Source organism: Pleurodeles waltl, chromosome 4_2 (genome assembly GCF_031143425.1).
Source record: "Pleurodeles waltl isolate 20211129_DDA chromosome 4_2, aPleWal1.hap1.20221129, whole genome shotgun sequence".
NCBI classification, from domain to species: Eukaryota; Metazoa; Chordata; class Amphibia; order Caudata; family Salamandridae; genus Pleurodeles; species Pleurodeles waltl.
In genome coordinates, this window is record NC_090443.1 from 850,914,302 (window position 1) to 850,932,349 (window position 18,048).

An 18,048-nucleotide genomic window follows, 5' to 3' on the forward strand; every position below is an offset into this window, starting at 1 on the left:
CCCTTGTGAGGGATAGGTGTGCCCCCTATGAACTCCTGGTGTGCCAGGCAGTGGTTCAACCACAGGGTGATGGCTCTGGGCTGGATGGTCAGGTTCAGGGGTAAACTCTGACCTGATGGGGGGTAGTTGTACCCCCCAGAAAACACAAAAGGATGATGGATGGAGTGTTTAAACTTTTCAAACACTCACCCCAGATACAGATCTGGGTTTATTCCATCATTTGTTTGCTCACTGTGTAACCCCAGTTTGGACCTAGCCGTATGAAAATCAGTCTTGGCCCTGTTCCCCAGGGGAACAGTTCAGCCCGAACTGCCAGGCCAGGTCCTCCTTGGACCGGAAACAAGCATCCTGGACCGGTTTCAGGATATCACCCTTCATTAGCAAGGCTAGCTTGAATCAGGTGGAACAGTGAGCAAAGGACCCACGTCTGGGCATACCCTTCCTACTTAGGGCAACTTTAGCAACACAAAAGGATGATGGACGGAGTGTTGAAACTTTTCAAACACTCACATCCAGTCACAGATCTGAGTTTAATCCATTGTTATTTTGCTCACCATGCCACCCCAGTTTGGACCCAGCCATATGCAAATCAGTCTTGACCCTGTTCCCTATGGGAACAGTCCAGCCCGAACTGCCAGGCCAGGTCCTCTCTGGACCAGAAACAAGCATCCTAGGACCGGTTTCAGGGTATCACCCTTCATCAGCCAGGCTAGCTTGAATCCAGTGGCACAGTGAGCAAGGGACCCATGTCTGGGCATACCCTGAGGTGCCAGGAAGTGGTCCAGTCTGGGGGTACAGACCCTAGACTGGAGGATCAGGTGCAGGGGATAAACCCTGACCTGAAGGGGGGGGCGTTTGCCCAATCAGCCCCCCCTGGTGTGACTTCTAGGGGTAATCTCCATAATGGGGGATGGGGGTGCAGAACCCTGGGAGTAGGGACAGGGAAGGGAGAGACTCACCCCTGACCCCAGTTCAATCTAAGGGTACAGACCCTGGATTGAAAAGCCAGGTTCAGGGTGCCCCCCGACCTGGAGGGAGGGGCTAATGCTAACAGTGCCCCTACCGTGTCGTCTTCTGGGGGGGCACTTGTAGTTGAGGGGTGCAGGACCCCAGAAGAAAGGGCAGGGGGACTTGGTCCAACCTGAAGGAACAGACCAAAGGTTGGGAAACCAGTTGCAGGTTAACATCCCTGCACTGGTAGGTAAATTGTGCAGGACTATAAGCACCCTGACAATTCTGGACTCTGGGGATGCCACTCCTAGAGGGAGGATACAGAGCCCCAGAGGGGAAGACCAGGGTCAGGCTGTCATCCATGACCTGGTGGAAGGGAGAGTGGTCAAAGGGTGCCAAGCACCTGGGGCTACCGTCCCCTTCTCTCCACAGTCACAGTGGTTAGAGAGCCTTGAGAGGCCTGGGGCCTGGTTCTCATCCTGGACAGCTGTCACTGGCCACTGTGGACTGCTGTTCTGGTGGACAGAGTTGCGACTGGGGGAGGGACAAGAGTCACACCCCAGGGGTGGAGTGGGCCGCACCACTGTGTTGGCCCTGGTGGTACTATCTACCTCCAGAATACATCTGTGAGCAAAGTTATGTGCTCCACAGATGGTATCCGCGGATGAGGAGAAAGGATCCCCATGGGTTAGCTTAGTGGGCCCTGAGAGTATGGACCGAGGGATCCAACTGGAGTCAGGAAGGCAAACAACTGGAACATGCCCCTGCTGTTGTGGGCCTGGGTCCCTGTTCTATCGACCTAACCAGGGAAGTCCATCAAGGTATTGATTGGTCTCCCCTGGCTTTAGGCTGGTAGGGGTTGTGTTCGACTTTTGTCCTTTTGCAGGGTCATCTCCAATCTTTTTGCCTCCCGCTCCCATTTTTTTCTGACCTGTTTTTGTTGGCTTTTGGACTCTGAACACTTTACCACTGCTAACCAGTGCTAAAGTACATATGCTCTCTGTGTAAATTGTATTGTTGATTGGTTTATCCATGATTGATATATTTGATTTACTAGTAGGTCCCTAGTAAAGTGCACTAGATGTGCCCAGGGCCTGTAAATCAAATGTTACTAGTGGGCCTGCAGCACTGGTTGTGTCACCCACATTAGTAGCCCTATATTCATGTCTCAAACCTGCCACTGCATTGTCTGTGTGTGCAGTTTTAACCTGCCAATTCGACTTGGCAATGGTACCCACTTGCCAGGCCTAAACCTTTCCTTTTCTTACATGTAAGACACTTCTAAGGTAGGCCCTAGGTAGCCCTATGGGCAGGGTGCAGTGTATGTTTAAGGTAGGACATATACTAATGTGTTTTATATGTCCTAACAGTGAAATACTGCCAAATTTGTTTTTCACTGTTGCAAGGCCTATTTCTCTTATAGGTTAACATGGGGGCTACCTTTAAATATGAATGAAGTGTAGATTCCCTTTGGGAGCAGATGGACATGTGGAGTTTGGGGTCTATGAACTCACAATTTAAAAATACATCTTTTAGTAAAGTTGGTTTTGAGACTGTTTGTTTGAAAATGGCACTTTTAGAAAGTAGGCATTTTCTTGCTTAAACCATTCCGTTACTCTGCCTGTATGTGGATTCCCTGTCTGGGTTAGTTTGACATATGGGCTGTTGCACCTCTCTCTAGGCAGTGACACAAAGGGAGCTGGGGTGTAGCCTGCATATCCTGATTAACCATCTGTGCTAGGAGGGAGGGAAAGAGTGGTCACTTACACCTGAAAGGGCTGTGCCTGCCGTCACACAATGCAGACTCCAACCCCCTGGTGTGTGTCTGGGGCCTGGCCTAGGCAAGGCAGGATCTCACAAACAAGATAGACTTTCCTTTGAAGGGGGCCTAATTCAAAAGCCAACATGGGTATAAGAAGAGCACCAAACCCCTGAAAGATCAGATCACTTCTGGAAATTAAGAGGAACCTCTGCCTGGAGAAGAGCTGAGGAGAAGTGCTGCCCTGTCTGTGACTGTGCTTTGCGGAGCTATCCTGCAGTTGCTGCTTCTGCCTGTGCAAGGGGGCAAAGACTGGACTTTGTTGTGCATCCCTGCTTGTGAAGAAATCTCGAAGGGCTTATCCTGAGCTTGCCTCCTGTTATTGAAGTCTTAGGGCCATCAACGACTTCCCCTGCCAACACCTGGACTCTCTGTTGAGACTCCTGCCCTGCCAAGTGGTGCCCTATCCAGTTCCTCGAACCTTGAAAGGTGAAGCTGGCAGACCAAGGCTGAAAATCCACACACAGACTACAGTGCGGGGAACATTTTGACGCACCTTCTGATATGCGGCTGAGAAATGATGCGCCGCAGGCTTCGCAGCTGAAATCTCTGCTCCACCTGCATCTCGGGTGGAAGATCGATGCACACGGCTGGAGAAAAACCCAACAGCCGCTGACGGAGGCTGATAACGCCACAACCCACATAGCTCTGTTTTTCTGATACAGCTCCTCTGGATTTTCGACGTAAATCTCGCTGTGCACGGAAAAACCACCCAAAGCCTGCCCGGACCCCAGGTGCTTGTCCGGATCGACGCATCAGTCTCCTGCAGAGAGGAAAAACGACACACGCCAACACGACCGGAGGAGGAACTACGCACTGTCTCGCTTGCGAGTGAGAAATCCACCCATCGCTGGCCTTTTCCGAAGCACACTCGCCAGTGTGGTGTTATTTTGATGAAACCCAGGTACTTTTTCACGCTAACAGCGTTAGCACTGTTTTCTAAGGATTTAAGACTCTTTTTACTTTTTAATTCATAACTTGACTTGTTTATGGTGGATTTTTGTCACTTTGGATTTGTTCTGTTTAGATAAATATTACCTATTTTTCTAAACCTGTGTCATGCCATTTTGTAGTGTTTTCACTGAGTTATTGTGTGTGTTGGTACAAATACTTTACACCTAGACTCTCACGTTAAGCCTGCCTGCTTGTGCCAAGCTACCAAGGGGGTGAGTGGGGGTTAACTGAAGGTGATTCTCCCTTACCCTGACTAGAGTTAGGATCCTTGCTTGGACAGGGGGTAACCTGACTGCCAACCAACGACCCCATTTCTAACAATAAGGGTTTCACTTGTGCCTTACAGATAACCACGAATGGAAACCTTGCAGACACAAATGCATTTACTGCTGCACATTTGTACATAGCTGTTGTCATGAACATGAAGGATAAGGAAAAGGTCTATCCCCTCCATGTAATGGCTGCCTTTGGTTGGCTCTCTTCATCTTTTGCTTGAAGACAGTGCCTTTCACATCTTGAACCAGCTCAGAGGAGTATTTCGTGCTTGCTGAAATACTGTGTTTTAGGTGAATGTGTCTGCCTTGTAGGCAGTACTCCCATTGCCATTAATAAAAGGCATACCACTCGGAATCGGCAGTATCCAGCAGGGACTAATTGTTTGAATGTTAAAGCAATCTTGAAAAGAATGCTTCCCCCACTAAAAGAAACACATTACCACTAATAAACCATTACTTGAAGTTTGTTCTAAGTAAATAGGTAAATTGTACTTACTAGGAGTTATTTTTGAAGAAAATCACTTTTGTGTGGAAAGTACAAAAGCATAACAAACAAATGGGTGCGTTCTAAAATACAAAATGAAGAGTATTATTGTATGTTTACATTCATATCTCAATCATACTCAAATTAAATGTTTGCTTCTTTATGTGTTTATGTTGGGTTTATTGTGTAAAGCTGCTTTTAAAATATGCAACTGTGGCGTTTTTTGTGGCTCAGTCGGTTGCAGGTGCTGACTTCATTATGATTATGCGAAGAAGCGAAGATATAACTCCAGCAAGGCTCAGTAAACAACAATATGCAGTCTATAATTTTGTAGCCTACTTTGATGCTTTCTCCTGACACTACAATCAGTGTTATAGACACTAGTGGGATTTACCACATCCACCCACCACCACAGGAACTGAGTGTCAAGGAATTCTGAAGAGTATGCTTGAGGCAATGCGAAGGAGTCAGTGAAATCATTCCATGCAAAATAAGGGAAGAGTTAAGTTGTGTCCTGTATAGGGGGATCTCTGACCAGTACCTGACAGTCACAGCCCCAGCATGCCCAACCCTCACAAAACACTATTGGGCCCACGCTGTTCAATGCACTTGGAGACTCACTCCATGGTGGTGGGGGCGGAGCTTCAAAGCAGTGTTGCATCACTACTTGCCATGCCTCGACCTCAACCTGTAACCTGAAAGGGTTGTATGAGTTTTTAATGGCTCTTTTGGTTGGTGCCCTGATGTGGAAATCTAGGCTGCTGCCCAATTATTGACCTATACCTCATTTTCTATTATATTTGTTCTTAGTGTGTGTCCATGGTTAGAGACTGATTATCTAAAACGTGTTGAATCAATACTTATTAGTCTTCTTAATATACTAAAGCACTATTGGTCTTGTAAAGCCAGGAGATCAATGGATTTTATAAAGTTAGTCTGTTTCACATGATGACCACCTTTATAACCTTTTTGAATACATATATTGTTAAAAACAAAATAAACAGTGACATTCAACAGTTAAAGTTTACTGAGCTAACTATAATATCCACCCCCACCATGCACAGGTTGTGACCTCACATATTACATCACTCATGACATGTTAAATGAGATCATTGAGGACATCTTGATCCCCATTACAAGGGGTAGGAGTTCAGGGTATCCTTATACTGCCCTTTTCTTGTTTAAAAAAAAAAAACATTTCTATGACATAGGGACGGACCTAGTACCCGAGTCCTGTAATGATGGCAGCAACATTTTTCTCTAGATTGCAGCCAGCAAATCATATTTCTCACTGCTGTAGAACCTGTGCCAGTCCAGCAGTACCGAAATAGCCGACTGGAGAAAAAGCTCTCATGACCAATTAGAAGGCACAATTTTCAAAATGTTTGGTACCATGGGACTTCAGCTAGACCAACTGTCCAGAAATACCTATTTTTGTAACCCCTTCTTGACCTTCCCAAGAAACTCTTTAAATGCAAATTTCTCAAAAATATACCAAGTAACCAGAAACACGGTTTCTGAGTAAAGTTCTAACTTTCTGCTAACTTTGGTGTAATTCAGTTGAGCTGTTTTTTTGCAGCTTCGACAGAAGATTCTAAGGGAATTAACGTGTTTTGGGACCCCCTTTTTTGTAGCCCTTCTTTAAAGGATCACCCAAAAGTTTTTCAGGAATAACCTGAGGTGGATGAATTTTTGTTTTGGAAAGCCTTTGTGAATATTAATCAAAGGCATTAAAGTTGTTAAGGAAACAAACAACACTCTTTCTATACAAAATCTGACAGCACACCAACAAACGTGACACATTTTGACTTTGTATACGTGAACGAGACTTCGGTAAAAAATGTGTTGCGTTTGTTTGTTGATGTGGTGCATTTTTGTGGATTAAGGACATAAATTGGTGAACTGAGATCACCTGGAATGGAATGCCACCTGTTGATCATATATATATGATAGGAATTACTCTCTCTCTCTCTCTCTCTCTCTATATATATATATATATATATATGTATATATATATATATCTTGAATAAAAAAATAGCCCACCAAAACCTTCTGCACCTGTACAATAATGCAATAATGTCACCATTATACAAATTACCAAATTACCAAAGAAGCAACTTTCTGAAACAGTCATCAATTAATAAAAATGGGAGCACCTTGATAATCAATGTAATCAATCAATCTACTGGCCACATTAAAGCCATTACAGGTAGTTATTTCATGGCACCACCACACAACTGCTACAAATGTCCCTTAAATCGCCTTGGTGTTCGAGGCTAACCATAGTTTTGCTGCAAAGACTGAAATTATTTTATTGGAGATGTAAGAAATGTAATAACGGAATTGGAGTGGATGGTAGTCTACTACAAGTAATAAAATAACTAACATGTTTGTTACAGTAAAAGGTTTCAGTAATTTAAAACTGAGCTCAAACACTGATAGCTCTGGCATGGAGCATTCAGGCTTAAATTAAAGAAAATATGTAAAGCATTTAGAAGCACCAAAACAGTTAAAAAGTGAATGACACAACACAATAAAAATCCCACTCCAAATAAATAAGAGAAAGGAGTTTACTAAACTAAATGGCATCAAAATGACAAAAATCCACCAGAGATGCAAATTTTTTGAACCAGCAATATGTCAATGGTTGCTGTAGACTGAGACCAGGGTGAAACTTCAGGTTGACCACGATGGATCCCGCATAGGATATACCAGGTGGATTGCTCTCTGTAAATGTCTGGAAGTCAAAAATGCAAAAACGATTCTCCCACTTAAGAAAAAGACTTTGTTACTTTAAAAAATAAAACATTGATATTTCTTCTAAGACACCAATGCAGAATGGAACTTTGTCACTTTTTGAGAAGCAAAAATCCTCCACGCATTGTCCATCATTGAATCTGTAGTAATCACAGTGGAACTAAAGACCAAATACCTGATGCAGGTATGTCCTGCTGGTGCTCTTGAGATATGGAGATTGCTCACTGAAATACAGAAAGTGACTTTGTGAGTTTTTAAAAGATGCAGAGGTCTCCATGCAGGACGAAGCTGAAATCTAATCAGGCACTGTTGAACTGCTAGATACGTTTTCCAGCAGGTCCTGCTGAGGTCTGAAGGGAAAGTTTTTCAAAGTTTCAACACTTTCCTATGGTGTCCAAACAACCACAGAAGTACACTTATAGGACCATGCAGCACATCAGGGGAGGCCCTTAGAGACTCTCAAGTTTTTATCTAGAGACCAATAGCATGTTCCAGTACAAGTTCAGTTATAGCTCTTGCAGGTTATGCCTCGTAGCCACATACAAGGTCAGCCAACTGACACCTGAAGTCCACTTATTTGATCTTAGATCTCAAACAGCAGGTACTGCCCTTCTTTTGTTCTTTCACAGGTTAAGAAAGTGCTCTAATTAAATTGCTTTGGAATACCATATTTATGGTTGCCATACAAGATGGGAGTGACTTCTTGATACTCCACAAGGAATAGGGTAAAGGTTCCCTGGGGCAACTCTACCCAATCAAGTGAATTAATTTAGGGAAATTAAGACAGTTATGGGTCAGTGGTGTTTAAGGATTGAGCACGATATGTAGTAGCAACAAGGCAAAGGTGACTTAAGAAATTGTACTTTGAAAGACAAATTTTTTAAAATTACAAAACAGAAGTGAGATAACCTGGGATAATGCAAATTTAATCTGAGGGATAGCTAAACATGCTTATGGAATTGTTGAGGGATGAGTGGTTGGATGCTATTTTTATTAAAGCAAGTGGGGCCATTTGATTGACCTCAAAATTGGATCATTGCCTCTGAAGAGTTGATATTTTTTACCACTAAAGGGAATTAGCTGAAGCAGATAGATTCCTTGATGGGTGGTTCAATTAGAAAATTACAATGGTTTCAACGAGTAGCAGAGAAAGATAACTAAGCAGACAGTAATATGTAAATATTGTCACACAAGGATCTATTTTAAGAACAAGAATATAAGGATGGTCATGAAACATTGGCTCAGACTGTGAATATAAATATTTGGAGTTTGGTTGTTATCTATTTTAAAGTGGTGGATAGGAAGGCTTTGAGATGATTCACGTCATGTGCAAGTCATATTTTCTGACACCTCTAGGTATCATTCCAAGTATGAGAAATGGATGTATAACTTCTGCTCTCTGTATCTGGTTACATGGATGGATTGGACATACAGTTCATGTGAGAAAATGACACTTTTTCATGCTCCTATCTTTGCTTAGTTTTACTGCTTGTTTTTAAACTCTGCACATTAGGGCACTAGTGTCCAGTGCCCGGTTTATGTGCTGTAACCCATAAAACATTTAAAAATGCTTTTTGGCACAGAAACTACATCCATGGCATGGACAGTTAAATGCCACACATGGGCTGCGTCACTTATTGCTTCATCCAGTATTCCGACAAGCAATAGATTGCTTCAGGCCTACCATTATAGCCTGACTGATGCAGGTTAAGCCTATAGCTCAATTTGTTAAATGGTAACCCTTATAAAAAGGGAAAATCCTCCCTTTTAAATATCAGTAGGTCATCCATATGATTTGTTACTAGCTAGAAAAATAATTCAACCATTGTTTGTAATATTCATTAAAACTAAAAGGCCAATTTAATGACAAAGCAGAACTTTTATTCAATATATAGTGTGAGATATTAGATTGTTTGTTGAGGGGGATGTGAGCCCTTCTCAAGCAACAGCAAAAATCCCTGTCACGGTGAACCACAAACAGTCACTAAATTAACCTGTACTTAACCCAATGGTAACTTGGCACAAAAGCAGTTAGGTTTAACTTACAAGCAATGTTCAAAGTATGAATGCAGCACACAAACAGCAATAAAGTGAAAACATAAAACAAGAACAATCACACAGCAATTTAGCAAAATGATTAACATTTAATAAGTTGTTTGACACCAAAATGACAAAAAATCAATCAGTACAATCAAAGATATGCAATTTCAAAAGTCTGCGTTCAATATGACACCTAAAAGCACAAAGCCCAGATGAGCAGGTATAGTCGACCTTCTTAAACAGCAGGGCAGGACTCAGGCAGCAGGGCATTCCTTCTCCTGTAGTTTGCAAAAGGTCCAGGAGTGCAGTGAAGTGTGGGTCTGAGGGTCTGGTGCCAGCTTCAAAATGGAATAAGGTTCTTGAGTTTTCCCCCACAAAGGTGTTTGGAATTCCCTGTCCTGGTCCCATTTTGTCTGCAGTCACAATAGACTGTTATGAAGTTCTCTGTGTGTGAGCTGAGACAGTGTCCATGAAGTGCAAGTAGGGCTGTGTACAGCACACACCCATTCTATCTTGGACGGCCCATCCTGCCAAGAACTCTATTATTTGACTGGAAGGAATACACAGACGCCAACTGCCAACTACACCTAGTTATGTGGCCCAGGAAACAGGCTGCAGATACCAAGTGGTTAGGACAAGAAAATGTAACATTCTTAAAGTGCCATTTTTAGAATTGTAACTTACATTCCATATTTACCATTACAGAGGTTTTTAAACTATAATTCTTCAAACATCAAACATGAAATTCCTACCTGCTCTCAAACAAAAGCTACCCCTTATCAAATGTAATAAAGTAACCTGATATTATCCTATGGGAGAGGAAGGCCTTGCAGTAGTGAAAAACAAATTGCAGAGCTTGTGGAACAGCCCTTTATGGGCTGAAGTCTGGGGGCATTGCAACTTGAACCTTTTGTAAAAGGCCAAAAACACATTTTTCAAAACACTGCTCAAGATTCCCCACAGCACTCCAGCACTCCCAAAACGCCTAGACCTAAATGCAAGATCCATTGCTGATATTGCTGCTTTAAGACCTATACATTACTGGTTAAAGGTATGGTCCACAGATATATTAGAGCCCCATAGGGAATGGCTCCAAGGGCTGTGGGAGGGTTCACATGCCGATAAAAGTCCTTGGTGCATTTATATTAAGAGATATTAAGTTAGCATTGGGAGCTTTTTGGACAGATCCTGTAGACATTCCGACAGATGCTATCCAGAAGTTGAAACTGTCTTATTGCGGTTTTGTCCAAGGAGAGAAAATTGCAAATGTGCCCTCTGGCAGTTTAACTGAGACCTTTTTATCATTTAAATGTCTCTCAGAGTTTGAAACATTTCTTGATATTGTATCACAGCCACTCTATGTCAAGGTTGGAATAGGGTCTCTTCCATTGTTTGCCTTCAATAGCCAACAGAAAAGCAAGCCTGGTACATGAAATACCTTTCCAATGGGATATGTGACATCAGAGACTATTGAACATGTCCTATTTTTTTGCACAGACTATGAAAAGAAACAAGCCTGCTGGGTCAAACCTCTTTGTAAATTATTGGATTTGGGAGACTGCCGTACTGAGCTGAGGGTTTGCAGAGCAAGTACTAGTGGCCCTGTCGTGTTTGTTTTAGTAACGTTTTTAACAGCAATATGGCCTGTCAGGTCGAAGAGGCTCCCTGACTAGAAGGGAAGGGCTTCCTATTCAATATTGGGGATTGAACTGGCATAATTGCATGGCTATGATTGCACATGTTTTTAATAATTTTTAATACATTTAATGATCATATGTTTTCTTAGTTTTTTTGTGATTATATTTAAGTAAATGTCTTTTTTAATGTTTGACACATTTATATGTATATATCTTTTATCATTCTAATTATTCAAAATAAATTATATGATGATGATGATGAAACTGGAAAATCTTTCACTACCAGGACATGTAAAACTTAAAATTATATGTCCCACTTTTTAAATACAATATACCCTACCCTATGGGTTGTTTAGGGCCTCCAGAAGGGTGACTTATATGTAATAAAAAGGAAGGTTTAGGCCTGGCTGAAAGTTTATTTTGCCAAGTTGAAATGGCCATTTAAAACTGCGCACACATGCTATTTTTTATAGTTCTCAATCTACATATTTTCATATGTGCCTAGGCACAACTTAATATGCCTTTGTCAAAGGTCTAAAAAATACATTCTCCATCCACCATTGATTCAGATATCAACTCTAAGAAAATCGACAAATTAAATACTAAATTAGAAATATTATTAAAGGGGCCAACATGAACACAGGACACTTCTGGTGTGGTCAAACCTATAACATTTAGAAATGTTGTGTCAATATTTTTACTGTTTGTTTTTGATTGGTTTATTTGATGTGATGTTGACAAATATATAGTCACCTTCTTTGTTGTTTTATTTTGTCAATTGTTCATATCATATTTCTTTGTTAGAGCACCTGATTAATAAACCGTCTCAACTTCCCTACCAATCTATATACATTGATAAGAACACACACTTCAACAATGCTTTCTTTCAAAGCTCCAGTTTAAATAAATGTTAGAAAGATAACTCCTTAATGATTTATTATTTTAACACCACAGGCAAAGTGAGTTCAAAACAAGGATTAACACATTTGGTAATGACCTTCAATGAATTCTAAACATAGCTACAACAAACATGGAACATAGTAGGATAATGTCAGATGATTTTGAGTCTGATTTACTAGTGTAAGAAATATGTGTAATTTGCTGCTGTCTTTGCCTTGAAATATATATATATTTTTAAAGGAGACAGTGGAAATAAATGAACCTTCATTGTTTTATTTAAGTAAAAATGTACCTGTTGATAGTATACTATGGGAGAATCATAAACAAATATCCGTGTGCTCAGCTCTCTTTTTGTGATATGCCAATGAATGTAGAAATGGATGAGATTAAATAAAAAGATTTGAACACATTGTTTTTATTACAGGCATTACAAAACCATCATGCAGTTCATGAAATTTCATACATCGCCAAGGATATCACGGACCACAGAGCCTTTGGATATGTTTGTGGGAAGGAAGGAAACCATAGATTTGTGGCAATAAAAACAGCCCAAGCAGTGAGTACATATTGATGAACAATGTGTGCAATAATCATATTCATCATTCCGTGTTGTTTTATAAGTTAATATTATAGTGAGTTGCATTACTTTGAAGATTTGAGAAATTTATATAGAACGTTTATCTCTACTTGGTATATATGTACTAAAGTGCATGATGACCTGCTGACTCTTTTGCAGGGTATGTGAAATTAATTTAGTGTCTCCAATTGTAAAACTAGTGCATGTGTGCCCATTTTGAAATACAACCCCCACAATGTGACAATCACTTTATTTGGCAAGTTGATACCAAGAAATGAATGAGCATGCAAATCAAAAAAATACTATGCTTTCCGCTGGGACAGATGGATGGGTATCTGTGTGTGTGTGTGTGTGCGCACGCGAGAGAGACAAACAACTTGAGCCTAATCAATGAACAGAGAATATACTTCCAATTCTTGTTACTACTACTATAAATGTCTATATTAAACATGGGACAACCGGCCTTAGCTCAGCTAAGGGAATAAATAAAGTATTCTTTATATGCATAAATATGAATCGGTAGAGCCATGCATTCACGCATTTTGGTACACCTGTGTGTACGTCTGTAATATCTACACCTAAATTGACAATTCTTATGAGAGAGTTCAAGGGAAGGACATGTTCCTTATGGGGAACTTCTATGAAGGATCACAGTACAAGGATAATGCAAAAAACATATTTTCATGTTTTACATTGTTCAATGTGATCACGTGGCTTGCAATTTTGTCTTGCAGTCATAGAATCATAAATTAGTTACTGTGAACAAAAAATATGTTTTTCATGAAAATATTTGATAGACAACATGAATCAATTTCAAGTCAACTACGATGTCACTCAGAAAACTATGGTGAAGACTATCCCCCTTATTAACAGCTTTCTATCTGTAATTTTATGGTCCCTTACCCATGTAAGAAATTTGGGGCCAGATTTACAATGCTTTTACCTGGTCGCAAATTAACTGATTCGCAGAATGAGGCTGTTTGCGACCAGAAAAAAGCATTTCTGGATGTACAAACCCCATTTTGCAATTCGGTAATCCATTACCAAATCGCAAAATGTTTTTGTGAGTCGCTATTAGGAAAGAGCGTGCGAAAGGCATCCCTTCCTAAAAGCGAGTCTCAGGGCAATTTAAGATTGTTTTGCAACCGTCAATGCGGTCGCAAAACAAAATCAGTTATAACCAACTTCAAGTTGGTGGTAACACATTCCCGAACGGGAAGGGGTGCCCAAGGGACCCCTTCCCCTTTGTGAATGCAAGCAAAAATATTTGTTTAGAGCTGGTAGTGGTCCCACTGACCAATTCCTACTCTGAAAAAATTAAATGAAAGCTTTTCATTTTTTTGTTTGAAATACATCCCGTTTTCCTTTTAAGGAAAACGAACTACATTTAAAAACAACTGCTTTATTTAAAAAGCAGTCACAGACATGATGGTCTGCTGTCGCTAGCTGGCCACCACCCCTGTGAGTGTGGCCTTTCCCAATGGGGGTCGCAAATTGAAATGGTTATGTTGATTTTGTAATTACTTGAAGCATACAAATCCTTTAGTAAAATACCTGTTAGTAAAGAAAGGTATGTTTATTTGGAGCTATCTGCAGAGTTTGTAGAAAAGTCTTCCTTTGTTTGGTCTGCCCTTTGAACCAGCTTCAGCTGTTTCACCAGAAGTTTGATTTTGAAGTACGTTCCTACATGATGTACATACACAGAGACACTTTTATTCAGTGGGTTTCTTCTTTGGCCTGTTAACATTCTACTACCACCGCATAAAGCATGGAGCAGTAGGTCAGTCCACTTTTCCCAATGGCTTCGTTTATTTTCAGTCACAGCTCAAAGTTTACGCACACTGTTGACACCAACCTAAAAGTATTTCCTCATTGAGAAATCCGACGGAAAGTGTGTTTAATCTGTATTTGTTTTCTGTGTTATCTTCAAATTTGAGTTAATTATGTTGCCTACACATAGGGTGCCCAATTTAAAGGTGATTTATGTTCCATCTGCTTTCTAAAACAGCGGTTTTAAGTGATTTTGTATCATTGTAGCTGCCTGCGATTTGAGGTATTGGTTAGGTGGTGATTTATGTTTGTCTTTCTCACAATTAAAAAGAGTAGAATAAAGACTTGTTACTTAAAAACATCATGAGCGACATAGCCATTTAGGTGGCAGCATGTTTTCTTTTTTTCTGTTTATTTTCGACCGAATACTGGAAATAAAAAAACGTTCTGTAACGGCTGTGATATAATTGCTCTGAATAGACAGATTCTCGATAGCATTTTCCATGTCAATGGACAGCTACGTGCCCCCTACATAACAAAGGTAAATTGCACCTTTTATTACGTAGCTTTTGTTGAAGGTTTCCTTCTAAGCTTCCACCATTCCCTAAAATATTTATTATTCCCTTTCCTGTGTTTTCTACATTGCTGTAATGGTTGTACAAAGTTTAGCCTTCAGTTCAGCATAACAAATACAAAATGCACTTTTTGTGTTGGATCACACATTATTTGCCCCTCTAAATGGAGAACAGATGTCATTTATATAAATGTGTATATATTGTAATTGTAATTATAATTGTATTTATATAGCGCTTACTGCCCCTGACAAGGTGTCGAAGTGCTTTTTGGTGCGTAGCATGCTACTTCGTAACCCAATTAGTGGTGGAATAGTATAGGGAAATATGTGTACAGTATTAGCATTATTATGAGTTAATTGAAGCAGACGATATGTGAGTTTGTTATTTGGATGGACTAGAGTAATGGAGGGATAAAGGAGGGAAGAATCCAGATAAATATATTTTTATATACCTAGACTGACACAAACCTAACTTCAGAAGCAAACTCTAGGCAAAGGAATAATCACATAATGCAGGTAGAGGGAGGGGAGATTAACCCAATAAATGATATAAGCATAGATGTGCATATAAAGATAAGGAAAATGGAAGAAAGTGGGAATGCAACTAATGCAGATGTTTTCCATATTTTCCATATGAATACATTTAGGAAAGCTTGTGGAAGGAGGAAAAAAATAATTATAGGAGGTTAATAATGATAATAAAGAAATTCGAAAGGCGTATTCATGCTCCTTGTGGTGTGGCTAAATTAGGATCTAGGGGTCCTCAGTAAAATTTTAAATTACGTCCAATTAGCAAGATGTAGCTTTAGTAGGGGGTTTAGATAATTTAGACCCATCTAATTTTATATCACATGGAAGTCTATTGGGCACTGACAATGAAAAGGAAGTTGTCAGTCTAGTAGCAGGAATATATAGTGGAAATAGAGACTTAGGTTTAGAAGCTGAAAATCATCAAGAAAAACACCACAGGAGCTAAGCCTTGTTAAAAGAATATAAGCCACTTCAACCACATGGAGAAGTAAGGAGGTCCAAACTAACTTAAAGTACAAGCAATATGAGCTTAACCCTCGTTGTGGAGAAACATTTTCACTAAAAATAGTAGATATTAGGTGCATCACCACCACACATCAGATGACAGAGACTTCTTCTCAATGGAAGGCATATAAACGCCACCGCCCTCGCAGACTGCACCACACAGTGGGCCCCTTTGAAGGAACAGACAGCCAAGGAAAGAGCACTGGTGGTTACAGAGATGAAATACAGTGTCCACTCCTACTTCTCCTGGGTTGGAGACAGATAATCCTGATGTGGAAACACCGGACATCCCTCAGACTTTGATTGATTCTTTAATTGGGGGGGTGCCTGCTGGTCATCACGAATAAGGTGGAGGAGCTGATATGAACACAAGGTTCTTCTATCATTGGTAATATACTTGAATCTCAGTGGAGGTCATGAAATGCATAGGTAGTAGGGTCCGATCTGTTAACGCTGGGTCTGGGGACTGCAAGAGCACCTTTTCTTTGTGCTACTACTACACAGTTGACACTATCCCCCCTACAAACTTAGTGATGCAATTTTGACTGGTTTAACTTTTTACACTATAGCATTTCAGTGCTGCTGGCCAGACACCCATTGGTGCATTGGCCTGAGATGGGGTGTTGTAAGTTGTACATGAGATCACTGTTTGAGTTATTATTTTGTATACTTTTTTTATTTGTTTGCTCAACACATTGTAGAAATGTCCTGTAGATTATTGGATTGGAGATTGGGTTGGGTCAGAGAGGTGGGGTGGGTCTTGATATATTACTATATATATATGACATCACATGATCACACATCACAGTAGACTGTGGACACCATATATACTACTAACTTGGAATGTGTGGGGGTTAGCCAGTTATACGAAACAATATTGGGTGCATCAATACCTGCATAGATGCAAGATTCACACTGTGCGGCTACAGGGTACTCATCTAACAGTCCCAGACCTAGAAGGCATGCATAGGTGCTGTTGCAGCACATTGGTGTGGACCACATGCTTCCGCTACGCCAGGAGCTCACTTATTTGTGCGGCACCGGAACACCATTAGAAATACCCAAGTGGACCCAGATGTATCCATTGTTTCTTTACATGCCCCCAAAACTAATTAGGAGCATTTCTTTCAATCTCTTACCCCAGCATTGATCCAAAATGTATCGGCACCCTGTTACAGTGGAGGAGATTTTAATTGTGTCCAAGATCTTAGTTGTGATTGTTCCGCACTGGAAGCACTGGGGCACACTCTGTGGCCCTTACTCACCACCTTACGCACTGGGCCTCCCATACTCAAGTGATAGATGTGTGGTGTAGCCTTAACCCCCTGTTCCATGAGTATTTATTTTACTGTGGATTACATGACCTCCATACGAGGCTCGATCTTGTTTACTGTAGCTCAGAGGCCCTTACAAAAGTTACCCATGCTGAATACCTAGGCCCCACCACATCAGACCACTGTCCATTACAACTACAGTTAACTTGGGTCCAGGGACATCTCTGCATACCTACCTGGTGCCTTCCTACATACGCTTTATATGATGTGCTCTTTCCAGATGCTCTGTCTAACCTAATCACCTCATACTTCACTGATAACGAGGGTATGGCATCTGGACCTGGGACACATTTAAAGTGGTACTGCATGGACATGAAATTAATATAATATATGGGCCCTGCATGTCCCTGCACAGGGAATTACACATGTTGGAATCAGAAATTCGGAGTCTTGAATGCTCAGCCCCGACTGACCCGCATGCAGCTACCCCCCTGACACACAACGCCATTGGAACGAATGGGTATATTTGACTTCCAGGAATATCAGGCCAAGAAACGCGAGGAGGGTGACTAGGCGGGTAGGCTCTTCACCTGTTTGTTACATCCAGATTCCCCCAGAGTACACACTACGGCTATCTGAGTGAAGACAGACATAATACTTAACACCTAAGAGGCCATCAACACAGATTTTCACACTTATTTTGCCAAACTATACACATGCCCACTTCCTATAGATGAAACTGAGACCTCCACATTTCTGGACACACTACACTTACCACAAATCCATGCATCCCACGGACAGGTCCTTGATGCCCCCTTGACTATAGCTGAGATTACGGAAGACATTAAACAGATGGCTTGTGGTAAAACCCCAGAAGCGGATGGCTGGACGGTGGAGTTTTATGCAGCCTTCCAGTCCAAACTTGCCCCACACTTACTAAAGGTCTATGAGGATGCCTTTACCACAGGAGTTCTCCCACCCTCCCTCTGAGGCAGTGCTGA

At 41.1% G+C, this 18,048-nt stretch overlaps 1 protein-coding gene across 10 annotated transcripts in view; it reads left to right on the forward strand.

The window, feature by feature from the left end:
• The window catches only part of DAB1 (DAB adaptor protein 1), a 3,348,596-nt gene that overhangs the window by 3,141,693 nt on the left and 188,855 nt on the right, over positions 1-18,048 (forward strand). For all 10 annotated transcript variants that reach the window (XM_069232585.1, XM_069232581.1, XM_069232583.1 and 7 more), the window contains one exon: positions 12,242-12,373. In XM_069232585.1, coding sequence (XP_069088686.1) covers positions 12,242-12,373 — 132 coding nt within the window. The remainder of the gene's footprint in view (positions 1-12,241; positions 12,374-18,048) is intronic.